At 40.5% G+C, this 17,252-nt stretch overlaps 1 protein-coding gene across 1 annotated transcript in view; it reads left to right on the top strand.

Annotated features, from left to right (window-relative positions):
• map1lc3a (microtubule-associated protein 1 light chain 3 alpha) overlaps positions 1-9,039 on the top strand; it is a 30,159-nt gene extending 21,120 nt beyond the window's left edge. The window contains exon 4 of the mRNA XM_060909901.1: positions 7,513-9,039. Coding sequence (XP_060765884.1) covers positions 7,513-7,675 — 163 coding nt within the window. The 3' untranslated portion in view covers positions 7,676-9,039. The remainder of the gene's footprint in view (positions 1-7,512) is intronic.
• The last annotated feature ends 8,213 nt before the right edge of the window (positions 9,040-17,252 follow it).

A 17,252-nucleotide genomic window follows, 5' to 3' on the forward strand; every position in this document is an offset into this window, starting at 1 on the left:
GTTAGCCAAGCTGACATCAATCATGGATAGCCCCTCTCACCCCCTACATGAGGCTGTGGGGTCTTTTAAGCAGCTCTTTTAGTAGTAGACTGCTACACCCATGGTGTAAGAAGGAGAGATACTGCAGGTTATTCGTACCTGCTGCTGTCAGGCTGTATAACACCCACAGCTTGTAATGTAGCACCAATAACCTGTTTGTCGTTATATTTGCACTTTCACCACTACTACCTCTGCCATCTCTCATCGATACAATTTTTATGTGCAATAATATAGGCCTTAAACTATTTTTATGCATATTTATCTATATAAATATTATGTGAGTCTACCTGTAATGTGCAATTTTTCCGAGCCTCTCAATAAGGCAATTTTTCTATACTTTTTCACGGTAGATAATGCAAATAGCCCTCTGTATTTAATCTTTCGTTTGTCTAATTTTTATTTCAGTTTTATTTGTTTTCTGTATGACATTTTCTTGCTACTGTAACATGTGAATTTCCCCAATGTGGGATGAATAAAGTGAATCTAATCTAATCATGCATCTACACGGTAAATTTGGGAATTTGGATTAAGAAACTGAAAAGTAAAGTAATGAGTAGTGAAGTTACTTTTCAAATGCAGTAACTAGTAATCTCATTACAATTTACAGAAGTAACTAGTAAATTAAACTAGTAAAAAAAAAATACTTTTTTTGAGTAACTACCCCAACACTGCACAAAATTAAACACTTCTATAAATGAGTAAAATTTGCAACGTGTCTTTCATTAAGAAATGGAATTGTTGGGGTTTGCTGTGGTATAATTTCTGAAGTATAAGAGGAATAATTTCTTTGTTCTTTCATACAGGTGGATTAAATGTACAATTCATGTATAGCTCATATTTATTTGTGGTATCGTCCACGGTATACTTGTAGCAACAATTAATAACTAGACTGCATTTCCGCAGAGAAAATGCAAAGTGTGCTTGCTGAGCTGTAGCAGAACAGCTATCATGCTAGCATGCTAAAAGCTAGCATGCCAACATGCTAATGCCAACATGTTAACAACTAGCATGCTAACAGTTAGCATACTAACATGTTAAAGCTAGCATGTTAACATGTTAATGCTAACATGCTAATAGATAACGTTAATAGATAACATGCTAACAGCTAGCATTCTAACATGCTAATGATTAACATGCTATTTGTTAAAATTCTAACATTTTAAGGCTAATATGCTGACAGCTATCATATTAACAGCTAAAATGCTAATGGCTAGTATGTTAGCTTTTAGTATGTTAACACACTGAGGGTGACATGCTAACAGTTAGCATGCTAACATGCTCAGGCGAACTCGCGAACAGAAAACATGCAAACTCTGCATGCTACCATGCTAATCCTAACATGTTAACAGCTCTCATGATAACATGCTAATGGTGAACATGCTAACAACTTGCGAGCTAACAGCAGGCATGATATCATAATGGGTAACATGCTAACAGCTTGCATGGTAACACGTGAATGCTTATATGCTAATTGCTATCGTGTGTGCGCGTGTAAGTATTCCTAATAAAGTGGCCATTGAGCTGAAGTTGATTTGCTGTCAAAGTCTCAAATGAGCAGATCCTTGCCAAATGCATCATCACCTATGGGGGAAGGGAGGAACGACTCAGGCTACATCCACACGACAACGGCAACGAGATGTTATTTAAAAATATATCGCGTCCAAATGGGCAACGATCAGTAAAATATCAGGTCCCTATGGCAACGCAACGCTTGCTGAAAACGATGCAATACACATGCCACACCTCTAGGGGCGCTGTAAGACGGTCCCTTCGGAGACACCAGAACAATAGAAGTAGTAAGGACGCATGCGCATAAACTATTATGCGCGAGACTTCATATTAGCCACAAAGTCAGGAAAATCTGTTCGTAAAATTACATTATAATGACCAAATACAATGAAAAGTATTTTTCCAGTCCCACCTGTGAAAGGTAATCCCATGTGATCTCGTTTGGATGGTAAACCTGTTAGTACAGTTAAACGCAGCACATGAATGAGGCATCTTTATTCTCCGCTTTGACCTCTCCAATATGGCGGCGAGGATGACGTATGATTCTACGCGGAAGGCGGCGTCTTTAATGGTCCGGAATAAATTGAATGCTACACGTTGATGGATTAATTTGTTGTTCTACGCCCTTTTTGAGGAATGTATTGTAGGACTTAAACCAACATCTGAAGAGGTGAGATCGCTCCTTTTTTTCCCTATTTTTGCTGGCGGGATTGACTCTGCCCTAGGGGCTATTTTCTCTCTCTCTCTCTCTCTCTCTCACTTTGCACCATTACACAATAAACATTCACAGTGAAAATATTTTGTAAGCGCGTTTCATGAACCAAGTTATAGGATTTGTTGACAACTCGCATCGAGTTCGTTACACTTCTACCCGGCGTGAAGCACTCACAGTCATGTGGTTGTGACGTCATCGTAAACAAATCCGTTCTACTCATCCAGACGACTTCTCAACGGCAACGTTGCCAGATCTTTCCACTCTGGAACCCGTTCTCAAAAAGATTGCGTTTTGGGCACCCAAAACGCCGCTGCCGTGTGGACGCCAGGCCTAAACGATAAGCAATTGTATCGGAGTCACCTGAATCCGTTGCCGTGTGGACAGGGCCTCAGTCAAGCTTCCATTGATTAGCGGCAAAATGGAGAAAAAATGGACGGATGAAAGGCAAGACAAAGACGAGTGCGGGTCAGAACTGATATCGTGTGTGATGGGTGATTTGGCCTGAGGTGCTATATGAAGTTTGGTGGATGTGTGGTGAAGTGTTACTGAGCAAAACTCCATTCATTTGAATGGGGCCAAAAATCAATGGAAGCCTATGGAGGTAAAAAGAGATGCGTGAAAACCAAGGAAAAGACGAGTGCAGGTCTCAGATGAGGGGATGGATCTGTGCGGGGACTTGGCCTGAGGCATCAAGTGAAGTTTCTTGAAGTTTGGTCACTTGTGGCCCTTTTCCACTACCCTTTTTCAGCTCACTTCAGCTCGCTTCAGCTCACTTCAGCCCAACACGGCTCGCGTTTCGACTACCAAAAACCAGCACGACTCAGCTCGCTTCAGCCCTGCTTAGCCCCTAAAACTCACACCGTTTTGGAGTGGGGCTGAAGCGAGCCAAACCGAGCCGAGTGGGGCTAGGGGCGTGAGGAGACACTCCCCTGTGCACTGATTGGTGAGGAGGAGTGTCCTCACATGCCCACACATGCCCCGCGAGCGCGCTGGGATCTGTAAACACCGCAAACCCGGAAGGAGAAGAATTACGAATTACGAGAATTTCTGAAGCCTTATGCGCCTCACCTCATCTATACGCTCTTGCCAGTATCTGTCCGCGTTGTCGGTGACAACAAGCCACAGCACCAAGACCAGCAACACTAACGACTCCATGTCCTCCATGTTTATTGTTTACTATTCGGGTCGTGAGACTACCGCTTAAAAGCTCACTGATGTCACTGTTTGCGCCGCTTAACGACATCACCTGACGTCCACCCACTTTCGCTAACTCCACCCAATGTGTCCACCCACTTCCAGCCAGCACGGTTCAGCGCGGTTGTAGTCGAAATGCAACTCCAACAGCCCCGCTCAGCCCGACTCAGCACGGCACGGCTCAGCCCGACTCAGCCGCGTTTGTAGTGGAAAAGCGGCATTGGTTAAAAAAAATTGATGGAGAGTAAAAGTTTTTCTCCTGAAACACTATTCATTTTCAATGGGGCCAAAAATCAATGCAAGCCTATGGAGAAAAAAAGGGATGAGCAAAAAGAAAGGAAAAACATGAGTGCGGGTCAGAACCGATTGCATGTATGTGTCGGGGGAGTTGGCCTGAAGTATCACATGAGGTTTTGTGCATCTGCGATGGAGCATGTCCGAGTAGGACGATTCGATTCATGAGCCCTATTCATTCTGTATGGGGAAAAAAACAAAAGAAAAATGACAAGAACAAGAGAACGGGCACATTGATCCAAAAGCTGTATACAACCACACTACACCACTTCGGGCCAGACGTCTCAGAGTTGGAACGGTGTCTCTATCTCGAACGCCCTAGGAGGAGTATTGGATCAAAAAAACGTGTCGGAATAAGGCAGAATAAGTAAACTTAAGAAGAACAATAGTGTGCTTGGCAGCCGAAGCTGCTGTGTGCTTGAGCAAGCACACTAATTAAATGGAGCAAGTGTGTGTTTTTTGTTTTGTTTTTTTCCCTTCCAATCTCACCCTGCATTTTTGTCTCCAAAAAGAGCAGAACACTATGAAAAGCAAATTGCTTTCTCGCATCTAATTCATATCTAATTCAGCTTTGCTCCATATTTCTATATTTTAATCTTAAAAATGAATATTGCTGTATTCTGAGATTGTGTTTTGAATTGGAAATCATGAAATTATCTTTGATTTCAAGCTGCAAAAGTAAATCAGGAGTTGGTTTTCTATTTCACGGAGGACAGCTGCTATAGAGAACAAGCAACTATGTCATGGCACGTTGCATTCTGGGTCCCAAAAAACCCTCTTCTGTCCTGATGACTTGAGTCTCGTGGACGAGCCATAACAATAAACAGTTAAAAAGCGCTGTGTGTTATTCATTTAATAAATGAATTAATAAATCATCAGGCGGCACGGTGGTGTAGTGGTTAGCGCTGTCGCCTCACAGCAAGAAGGTCCTGGGTTCGAGCCCCGGGGCCGGCGAGGGCCTTTCTGTGTGGAGTTTGCATGTTCTCCCCGTGTCCGCGTGGGTTTCCTCCGGGTGCTCCGGTTTCCCCCACAGTCCAAAGACATGCAGGTTAGGTTAACTGGTGACTCTAAATTGACCGTAGGTGTGAATGTGAGTGTGAATGGTTGTCTGTGTCTATGTGTCAGCCCTGTGATGACCTGGCGACTTGTCCAGGGTGTACCCCGCCTTTCACCCGTAGTCAGCTGGGATAGGCTCCAGCTTGCCTGCGACCCTGTAGAAGGATAAAGCGGCTAGAGATAATGAGATGAGATGAATAAATCATCGACAGATAAATTCAACAACATCTAAATAAATACAACAGCCATTATTTTGCTTTCTGAAAATATTACGATTATTGAAAGTAACAAATACATTACCTAGTATATTTTCTCTTTTTAAATTAGATTTTTTTTTCCCAAAATGTTTAATGACCTTTGTTTTGACCTGCTTGAAGGATGTGAAGATGGAGCTGATGAGCTGCAGCACAGCAAACTTTCATGATCCCTTTAACTGCAACTGCAGCATCTGATGATGATGATGATGATGATGATGATAATAATAAATAATAATAATAATAAAGCCTATATCAATAAAGAATTAAACTTTAAAAGTGGAGCATTTTGAGTACACTGAAAAAATTATTATTTGACTTTAAAATTCAGTAGCTTCTAAACACGTGAGGTTTTGGTTGTGTGTTTTTTGTTTGTTTGTTTGTTTTAACTTAAAGTAGTATGTGCAATGCAGAAGTAATTATTTTCAGAACACAGAACTATCTTGACTGAAATAATAATTTTGCAAGTTATTTCAACATCCAGTTAAATTCAAGTTCATACAACTTAATTTTCAAATCTAATTCCACTGGTTTGCTTCCAAGCTGGAAAGCTATAAAATCACTTTTTTTTTTTTTTAACGATACGTTTTCCCCACCAGTCTTGAGAACAGTTACGAAAGTTGATAATCTAGCAAGTGTTCACCATTCCATTGTATTTTTATGTTGGATGATATAAAGACCACCACGACATCTACCTCTGCCGCTGTTACTACTCGGACTCTACTGTAGCTTCCGTGTCCTAAAATCTCACAGTGCCTTGCATCAGTCACTTCAGCTGATGCCACAGTCCCATTCTCTATAGCAGCGTTTCTCAACCTTTTTTCAGTCATGGCACCCTTCAGAAGTATGCAAATTCTCAAGGCACCCCCATATAAAATATACGCAGTCACGCTGACCATACGCTGACCCCGGCAGTGATGATGTGACTTGGGAAAGGGGGCCGTGAGACAAATTTTGATGATGCATGAGGCGGCGATGATCTGCATTAGTGTAACTATCGTTTTTTTTGGAATTTTAATTCATTTTATTTATTTCAATGTTAGAATATATAACTTTTTGACGGCACCCCTAACGAAGCCAGATGGCACCCCGGTTGAGAAAGGCTGCTCTATAGTGAGTTCAACTCGCATGATTTTTTTTATTTTTTATTTAAACTGGAAACGGGGCGGCACGGTGGTGTAGTGGTTAGCGCTGTCGCCTCACAATAAGAAGGTCCGGGTTCAAGCCCCGTGGCCGGTGAGGGCCTTTCTGTGTGGAGTTTGCATGTTCTCCCCGTGTCCGCGTGGGTTTCCTCCGGGTGCTCCGGTTTCCCCCACAGTCCAAAGACATGCAGGTTAGGTTAACTGGTGACTCTAAATTGACCGTAGGTGTGAATGTGAGTGTGAATGGTTGTCTGTGTCTATGTGTCAGCCCTGTGATGACCTGGCGACTTGTCCAGGGTGTACCCCGCCTTTCGCCCGTAGTCAGCTGGGATAGGCTCCAGCTTGCCTGCGACCCTGTAGAAGGATAAAGCGGCTAGAGATGATGAGATGAGAAACTGGAAACGATCTTTTATGTTTTGTTTGAATGCACAATTTTGCATCTGCTCAACTATAGGTGATTTATTTTGATTTGGGTCAGATAAAATACTTAGACAAGACAAGGGAAAGAAAATCTCTGTTTTATATGGGCAGGGAAAATCGTCCTAATTTAATAACTAGCATTTTATTCCCCTCATGCTTGCTGATACAAATGAATCAATCCTTTTTACAAGTGTTTCATACTGAAAATGAGGTAGTTATGTGTGAAGCATACTCACATGACACACAGAGACTGTCTCTAACTTGGCTGCAGATTTTTATTACAGCTAAGTAGGAGTCACATCTAAAACGTTGTGTTCATATTCAAGAGTCAAGCTTTGCCCAGTTCTGTATTTTAAAATTTTTTATTTTATTTTTTAAATCAGATTGGATCTGTCTATCTTGTGGGTCACATGTGACATATTTGTCTTGAGAATGCACCTATCTTCCAAAATGCCCTATCCTTCATTGTTGTTTTGCTGCTCTGTGACACTGGATGATGATGAGGATGACTGTGATCGTTATATAAGCCACGTTACTCCAATCTGGCTATTCTCATTCATGTCTCATGGCCTCCTATCTGATCTAGGATCACACAGAAAACTGGCTCAGGTCACATTAAGGCAGAAAATCAGATTTGTCACTTCAGCCTGGAAATGTGAATGTATTCCGAGTCATTTGAAAACCAGGTGTAATTGAGTAAGTGCATGGAATTATGCATAACTCCAGTTTAACCAGAATGAACACCTGTAGCCACAGACATGTTATGAGACCCTTGGTGGAGTTTTGTTTAAATAGTCGTTTGCTTTATGAAGTAAATAGGATCTTATTCTGCTCTCTTCCTGTGGTATGTTCTTATCGTTTTCCTTGTATTGCTTACTTTGGCCTGCAGGCGCCGACTGCAGCTGAACCCCACTCAGGCCTTCTTCCTCTTGATCAACCAGCGCAGCATGGTCAGTGTGTCCACCCCTATCTCTGAGATCTATGAGCAGGAGCGTGATGAAGATGGCTTCCTGTACATGGTCTATGCCTCCCAGGAGACATTTGGCTGCTAAGTTCTCCAGTGGCTTTGTGTGATGGAGAAAGCCAAAAGAAGTCAGGAGAAAGAAAGCAGGTTCCAGCTAACCGTAGCCCTGTGATCTCTCTGGTTTTCCCTCTGTAAGACATACCTTTCTCCTGCCATCATTAAGTTAACAGTACGTTCATTGTGCCTCATTATGACAAGTGTGGATATGACTGCACTACTGTACCGACTAGTTTGCCCGTTTAACATTATCAACTTGACTCTCTTATTCCACTTAGTAATATTAGTGTGTGTGTGTGTGTGTGTGTGTGTGTGTGTGTGTGTGTGTAAGGAGCTGTTGTGCTCTGGTCCTGTTTGTTCTTCAATTGATTCTATGTTCTTTTATTTTTGCTTTTATTAGGGCCAGTGTGTGAAATAAGTAATGTGTTTCATGTCATTGTAAGTAGGCGAATGTCTGATTATTCTTTTTTTTTTTAAGATTAGTGTGTAGTTTTCCAGTAGTTTAGGTGATCCATTTTCCTGCTTACTTGTAGTGATCAGTGAATGGGTGCTGGAGTTAAATTTTAAGATATTTCTTCAAAAGCAAAAATAAAATTTTAGTACACTCCTGTAAAAATTTCTACATATTACCTTTTAAAGTAGGGCCTCAGTGTATGTACAGAACACTACAAGCCTCCAAACCAACTTACAGAATCAAAATCTGAAACGATAAACTGCCATGTTTTGGGAATTTATAATTGTTGTTCTCTTTAACCCTGCCCCCATGCTTCCTTCCTTTTCGTGAAACAGGAAATTGCTGTACATCTGTTCAATTCAGCATTTGGTCAGTATAGCAGAATTGAGCTAGGAAAGAGAAAACAGAAAGCGGTTGAGCTGGCATTTGAGCTAGTTTGTTAGTTGAGCTGTCTAATGCTGCTTATGGGTTCATTTAAGCTAAATATGGGGTGGAGTTACTGATTTCAGTCCTTAATGCCTCCAGGTTTAAAATGTAGGAGTGTGAATGTGGAATGGAGTGTATATGAAACAGCAGTCTGTACTGTAAGCCTTAAGGCCTGAGGAAAAACTACAACTAAACCGATCCCCAGGGACTTTTCTTTTGTCCTGCTGTAGTTTGTGGTGGGTCCCGTTAACTATATAAAGTCAAAATAATATGCTTCTTTTGCACAAATAAACAGCCAAGAGGATGAACTTCATTTTCAAACAATTTTAGCACACAGTTGTATTATGTATCTTGGATCTTTCCTTTATATCACTATGCGATGTATTTGCCTTCTGTTCCAACTTCAATGAAGGATTTATGATGCACTACATAGTTTGCATGTTTTTCTCAACCTTTTTATATACTGATTTATGCTATTAGATTTGTTAATTATTTCTTTATTTAAAGTAGGAAGAAAGTCTTTTTAGATGTTTTCAACCAAAAGAACGAAATTAATATGTATCTGTTGAAACATGTATATAAACGATCGTATGATTATCTCTGTGTGTTGTGCATGATTTTATTTATTTTATTTTAATTAATTAATTTATTTATTTATTTGTGTGCTTGCTGCACAAAGCAGCGCGAAGCTGCCATGGTATGTTAGCGTGTTCGCCTGAGTGTGTTAGCGTGCTAACTGTTAACATGTTAGCCATTAGCATGTTAGTGTATTAGCATGTTAGCCATTAGCATGTTAGCTTTTAGGATGTTACTACGATAGCTGTTCTGCTACAGTTCATCAAGCACACGGCATATAGAATGAATGAGAAACACATACATATATGTCACTCAGAGGCGGCACGGTGGTGTAGTGGTTAGCGCTGTCGCCTCACAGCAAGAAGGTCCGGGTTCGAGCCCCGTGGCCGGCGAGGGCCTTTCTGTGTGGAGTTTGCATGTTCTCCCCGTGTCTGCGTGGGTTTCCTCCGGGTGCTCCGGTTTCCCCCACAGTCCAAAGACATGCAGGTTAGGTTAACTGGTGACTCTAAATTGACCGTAGGTGTGAATGTGAGTGTGAATGGTTGTCTGTGTCTATGTGTCAGCCCTGTGATGACCTGGCGACTTGTCCAGGGTGTACCCCGCCTTTCGCCCGTAGTCAGCTGGGATAGGCTCCAGCTTGCCTGCGACCCTGTAGAAGGATAAAGCGGCTAGAGATAATGAGATGAGATGAGATGTCACTCAGATCTGTGATGTTTTGTATGAAAAATTCAAGTTTTTCAACATGAGAAGATAAACTTCATATCTTCAAGCCAATGTGTGATTTTCCATCTATTCATTATCTGTAGCTGCTTATCCTGTACAGGGTTGCAGGCAAGCTGGAGCTTATCTCAGCTGACTATGGGCGAGAGGTGGGGTAAGGTAAGCGTACCCAATAAGCCCATGTACCATTTAAGCCCACTTTCAACTTTGAGGTCAAATTACAAAAAAGGAAAACTTTTTTTTTTGCCAAAAGTTACTTCATTCAATTAAATAATTTGTTCTTTACGAAGTGTTTTTTATTGCATACCAATAACATTTTGTATGGTTGAATTAGCCCCGCCCATGTGTATACAGTCCCAGGACAACTGACGAGAAGACACAGAAAAACTTTGCACTTTTGGAACCTGTTAGAAATCCCCAATTTTCAACACTTTTCAGCTACATCTTTGGTAAGTATATTGATATGTCAAATAAGAGGCAAATGTGCTGATTTTTATTGAAAAAAACGATGTGTTTTCTCATCTCATCTCATTATCTCTAGCCGCTTTATCCTTCTACAGGGTCGCAGGCAAGCTGGAGCCTATCCCAGCTGACTACGGGCGAAAGGCGGGGTACACCCTGGACAAGTCATCACAGGGCTGACACATAGACACAGACAACCATTCAGACACTCACATTCACACCTACGGTCAATTTAGAGTCACCAGTTAACCTAACCTGCATGTCTTTGGACTGTGGGGGAAACCGGAGCACCCGGAGGAAACCCACGCGGACACGGGGAGAACATGCAAACTCCACACAGAAAGGCCCTCGCCGGCCCCGGGGCTCGAACCCAGGACCTTCTTGCTGTGAGGCGACAGCGCTAACCACTACACCACCGTGCCGCCAATGTGTTTTCTTAAATTATATATTTTCTCATCTCATTATCTCTAGCCGCTTTATCCTTCTACAGGGTCGCAGGCAAGCTGGAGCCTATCCCAGCTGACTACGGGCGAAAGGCGGGGTACACCCTGGACAAGTCGCCAGGTCATCACAGGGCTGACACATAGACACAGACAACCATTCACACTCACATTCACACCTACGGTCAATTTAGAGTCACCAGTTAACCTAACCTGCATGTCTTTGGACTGTGGGGGAAACCGGAGCACCCGGAGGAAACCCACGCGGACACGGGGAGAACATGCAAACTCCACACAGAAAGGCCCTCGCCGGCCCTGGGGCTCGAACCCAGGACCTTCTTGCTGTGAGGCGACAGCGCTAACCACTACACCACCGTGCCGCCGATGTGTTTTCTTAAATTATATATTTTCTCTTTTAATGAAAAGAGTGATGAGTTTGAAATGAGTTTTGTGAGCTTGCAAAAGTAGCTAACCTCTCAAAAAAACGCTAGTGTTGCTAATCCTTCTCCAGCAGAACAGTTAAAGTTGTTAGATAGAAATAGTGACCATTTTATGATTTGTTTAACATTGATATTTAAATATATGTATCATAAAAGGCCCTGTTTAGTTGTGTGTTTGCATAAATTAGCCTTTTGTACAGGTGGGCTTAAATGGTACCACCCATTGAAATGTATGCAAACTACAGCTAGCAAATGCTAGGCAAAAGGGGCAGTGCTACAAGCAGCATCATTTTGAAGCATTATATATGTAACGGCCAAAGTAGAATTCATATAGATGTGAATTACAATTTATGTTAAAAGGTGTGTATATATATAATTTCATTTGAGTGTGTAATTTCATATAAGTAGTTTATTTCATGATTAAGATGATGAATAATATGTGGCAAGGTTAAAAGAATTAGAATCAGAATTCATATGTTAAGAATTAGAACTGTCTCACGCTTAAGAATTCATATGTGAAGAATTAGAACAAGAATTAGAACTGTCTCACACTTCTCTAGAATTAGAATTCATTCAGCTATATAAGAACGGTCTCACGCTTCTCAGGGGAGATCTCAAGAAGCCGTGGAAGCGAACAGTTTTTCTTATCTGACTCACCGACTCTCTGTATCTTAGAACCTTTGTAATAGTTAAACGAGGATTAAAGTTCAACTTTCAAGACGTTTCAAGTGGATTTATTGCAAGGCACACGGACACTGAGAGTGGAAACAGTTACTTTGGGACAGAGACTTCGTCAGCGTAAGCTATAGCACTTTTCTCAAGGTCTCACTACGAACGAGCCTCTACAATATAAATATTATATAGCGCGAGTCCTCAATGAGTCCACGCCACCAGAGGGTGAGACGTCTTACGTCATGAAATTTCTTGACCGGGGCCCAAACAACACGCACCATCTCCCTTCAAGGGAGAAGGTTGAAGATGTGGAAAAAAAGTTCATACTGTGCAAGGCAAACCTAGTGGGAGCTGGCCCATTCTACCTCAGCAACTACACTGAGGTGGAAAATGTATACAAACAAAAACTTAAGATGATCAAATCCGCTCGCTGATCCGCTTGCCTGAAATGAAACAAAATTAGATGAAATGATTCATTGTTCTGTGTTGTTTTGTCATGTTTGTCAGTTGATCAGATGGTCATATTTATGAAAAAGAATGTTTACAGCACACTTTCATTATTTCATGTATTGATATATTTATATTTCGTTAAACAACATTATTCTATGAAATATGTTGAAGTGGGCTTATTAGGAACACAAGTGGGCTTAAAGGGTACCGATGGTACCCTTTAAGCCCAGCCAGACTTTTGACTTTTTTACGAAAATATCTTAATCGTGTATTTTGAAATTCACATCAACTCATCAATAAGCATTGAGATGAGAGGTAAATCTTACTATTTAGCAAATCATTTCACTAAAATATTGTGTGAATATGAATGAAAAATAAAGAAATTTAGATTTTGGTGGGCTTAATGGGTACGCTTACCTTACACCCTGGACAAGTCGCCGGGTCATTGCAGGGCAGCGTCTGAGATTCTTTTTATTATATAGACATGTTCACAAGCCAAAAGTGCCCAAATTTAACAAAACAATTCATCAATTTCCTCATGAGTGACATAGAGATTTATGTCACGGTTTTGGTTCTCCATGCCCCGAATGTAACTCGTATGAAAAATATGAGTGTCATATTTCCCAGTAAAACACTTGTGTCCATATTTTGTATCATAATCAGTCTGTAATGGCATCTTAATTATAGTTCTAAATATTTTCTTTATTTTCAGATACAGTATTGGGATAACTTTCATGTATAACAAATAATGCCCATAAACAGGAGGTTATGTGCTCCTGTTACCTCCATGCATGATGCTCATTGCTACATCTTTCACACATTTCTTTACTGATGTGTGAATGTTGCTCACAAAAAGATGAAAACAAACAATTGTATGCTTAAAAAGTGCTAAATGTAGTTTTGAAGTTAAATGCCAAAAATGTAGCTTTCAAACAATACACACATTTCATCAACTGTAGAATTATTGGTGTTCTTCAAGAAAATTCGTAAAAACATACAAGATACACATTACACAGAATGTTTCCAATTTTCCACTAAAGCAAAAATAATTCTCTATATAATGATTTTTAAATAAAAAAAAATTGCTCTCAAAAACATGGAAAAAGTATTGACAACCCTAAAGAATATTTAAAATAAATGCATACTGTCATTATTAAAATAATTCCATATTTTCCATATTTTACTCTCAACAAACACTATTGTTGCCTTTGGCCAAACATGAGTATAATCAACAGTACGATAGCTCATCCATGACCATAGCGAAAAACACCATTTTCAGCATTTGAAACAGATCAGTCAGAACTCTGTAAAATAGATTATCTGAACAACCCAAGTCATGGATAAAGAGTACATACAGTGGTGCTTGAAAGTTTGTGAACCCTTTAGAATTTTCTATATTGCTGCATAAAACATCAGATTTTTCACAAGTCCTGAAAGTAAAGAGAACCCAGTTAAACAAATGAGACAAAATATTATGCTTGGTCATTTATTTATTGAGGAAAATGATCCGATATTACATATCTGTGAGTGGCAAAAGTATGTGAACCTCTAGGATTAGCAGTTAATTTGAATAATAATATTTATTACTTATATTGCGCATTTTAACATTTGGTAATATGATCAAATGCGCATTACACTAAAAATACTTAAAATATAATATATAAAAACATACTATTAATAAAAGCAATTATAACAATCCTAGGTTAATAATACATACAAAAAAAGTCAATTAACCAAAATAATAATAATAATAATAATGATAAAATAAAATCCTAATACTTTTAAGTTGAATTGCTATAAGCCTCTTTAAAATAATGTGTCTTTAAGAGTTTTTTAAACTTTCCAAAATTTTCCTCTTTCTTTATATGTTCAGGTAAAATATTCCAAGTTTTAGGAGCAGCTGCTGTAAATGATCGATCTCCAAGCGTTCGCTTGAACTTAACTGTAGGGTCATGCAATACTAGAATTGGACCACAGATTATAACGCGCGCTCTGCCTAATGCATATAAGATCGCTTAAATATGCTGGGGCTAAATTATGAATTGCCTTAAAGGTGATAACAGCAATCTTATACTGGATTCTAAACCTAATGGGCAGCCAATGCAATGCATATAACACTGGTGATATATGACAATATCTAGATGTATAACTTATAAGTCGCGCTGCTGAGTTTTGAAGACGCTGCAGCTTAGAAAGATGAACAGCTGGTACTCCATACAAGACTCCATTGCAGTAATCAATTTGCGCTATAACCACCGCCTGTACTAGCAATTTAGTACTGTCATATGATAAAAATTTCCTAATTTGCCTAATATTAAATAAATGATAATATACTGAGTGACAGATCTTATTAATATGAGTAGTCATTGTAAGGTTTGAATCAAACCAAGAACCAAGATTGCGGACAGCAGAGTCCATTATTGGTACATTTATATGCCCTATATCTAGTTGCCTAATATTCACTTGATCAAGTTGTAGCCAAGTGCCAATTAAAATAATCTCAGTCTTGTCTTCATTAAGTTTCAACCTATCTACAGTCATCCAGGTTCTTATGTCATCAATGCATTCCTGCAGAGTCTGTACAGCATCCCTCTGACTGACTTCTGAGTCTGGCTTGAAGGAGAAGTATAGCTGGGTATCACCTGCATATGCATGTACATCAGGTAGATGAGCCTTGATTACTTCAAACAGTTTACTAGCATATATCGTAAACAGCAATGGACCAAGGCATGAACCCTGAGGAACACCATGAGCCAAATCAAAACTCTTGGAATAACCGCTCTCGAAGCAGATGCACTGAGATCTAGCAGATAGATAAGATTTAAACCACTGCAATACAGTCCCAGTTATTCCAAAACTTGATTCCAGTCGTTTTAATAGCACTTGATGGTCAACTGTATCAAACGCTGCACTCAGATCGAGAAGTACTAGTAGTGTCATTCTTTGATGATCCATGTTTATCAAGATATTTGAAGATGAAATTAGAGTCAGGTGTTTTCAATCAATGGGATGACAATCAGGTGTGAATGGGCACCCTGTTTTATTTAAAGAACAGGGATCTGTCAAAGTCTGATCTTCACAACACATGTTTGTGGAAGTGTATCATGGCACGAACAAAGGAGATTTCTGAGGACCTCAGAAAAAGCGTTTTTATGCTCATCAGGCTGGAAAAGGTTACAAAACCATCTCTAAAGAGTTTGGACTCCACCAATCCACAGTCAGACAGATTGTGTACAAATGGAGGAAATTCAAGACCATTGTTACCCTTCCCAGGAGTGGTCGACCAACAAAGATCACTCCAAGAGTAAGGCGTGTAATAGTCGGCGAGCTCACAAAGGACCCCAGGGTAACTTCTAAGCAACTGAATGCCTCTCTCACATTGGCTAATGTTCATGTTCATGAGTCCACCATCAGGAGAACACAACAACAATGGTGTGCATGGCAGGGTTGCAAGGAGAAAGCCACTGCTCTCCAAAAAGAACATTGCTGCTCATCTGCAGTTTGCTAAAGATCACATGGACAAGCCAGAAGGCTACTGGAAAAATGTTTTGTGGATGGATGAAACCAAAATAGAACTTTTTGGTTTAACCCTTTGGTGACTGACCCCTTGAAAATGGTTCCTCCAGGAACCATTAAACGTTTTTAAACATTTCAGTTGTCAAGACAACGGAAAAACTAAAATACAAGAGCATTTTGTTTTGTGCACAAGAGCATTGTGACGTATCTTTCTGTTTTTGTATTTTAGTTTTTCCGTTGTCTTGACAACTGAAACGTCATCGTTCCTGGAGGAACCATTTTCAAGGGGTCAGTCACCAAAGGGTTAAATGAGAAGCGTTATGTTTGGAGAAAGGAAAACACTGCATTCCAGCATAAGAACCTTATCCCATCTGTGAAACATGGTGGTGGTAGGATTATGGTTTGGGCCTGTTTTGCTGCATCTGGGCCAGGACGGCTTGCCATCATTGATGGAACAATGAATTCTGAATTATACCAGCAAATTCTAAAGCAAAATGTCAGGACATCTGTCCATGAACTGAATCTCAAGACAAGGTGGTTCATGCAGCAAGACAACGAGCCTCAGCACACAAGTCGTTCTACCAAAGAATGGTTAAAGAAGAATAAAGTTCATGTTTTGGAATGGCCAAGTCAAAGTCCTGCTCTTAATCCAATCGAAATGCTGTGGAAGGACCTGAAGCGAGCAGTTCATGTGAGGAAACCCACCAACATCCCAGAGTTGAAGCTGTTCTGTACGGAGGAATGGGCTAAAATTCCTCCAAGCCGGTGTGCAGGACTGATCAACAGTTACCGGAAACGTTTAGTTGCAGTTATTGCTGCACAAGGGGGTCACACCAGATACTGAAAGCAAAGGTTCACATACTTTTGCCACTCACAGATATGTAATATTGGATCATTTTCCTCAATAAATAAATGACCAAGTATAATATTTTTGTCTCATTTGTTTAACTGGGTTCTCTTTATCTACTTTTAGGACGTGTGAAAATCTGATGATGTTTTAGGTCATATCTCATCTCATCTCATTATCTCTAGCCGCTTTATCCTTCTACAGGGTCGCAGGCAAGCTGGAGCCTATCCCAGCTGACTACGGGCGAAAGGCGGGGTACACCCTGGACAAGTCGCCAGATCATCACAGGGCTGACACATAGACACAGACAACCATTCACACTCACATTCACACCTACGGTCAATTTAGAGTCACCAGTTAACCTAACCTGCATGTCTTTGGACTGTGGGGGAAACCGGAGCACCCGGAGGAAACCCACACGGACACGGGGAGAACATGCAAACTCCACACAGAAAGGCCCTCGCTGGCCCCGGGGCTCAAACCCAGGACCTTCTTGCTGTGAGGCGACAGCGCTAACCACTACACCACCGTGCCGCCGTTTTAGGTCATATTTATGCAGAAATATAGAAAATTCTAAAGGGTTCACAAACTTTCAAGCACCACTG

Source organism: Neoarius graeffei, chromosome 26, assembly GCF_027579695.1.
Source record: "Neoarius graeffei isolate fNeoGra1 chromosome 26, fNeoGra1.pri, whole genome shotgun sequence".
NCBI lineage: Eukaryota > Metazoa > Chordata > Actinopteri > Siluriformes > Ariidae > Neoarius > Neoarius graeffei.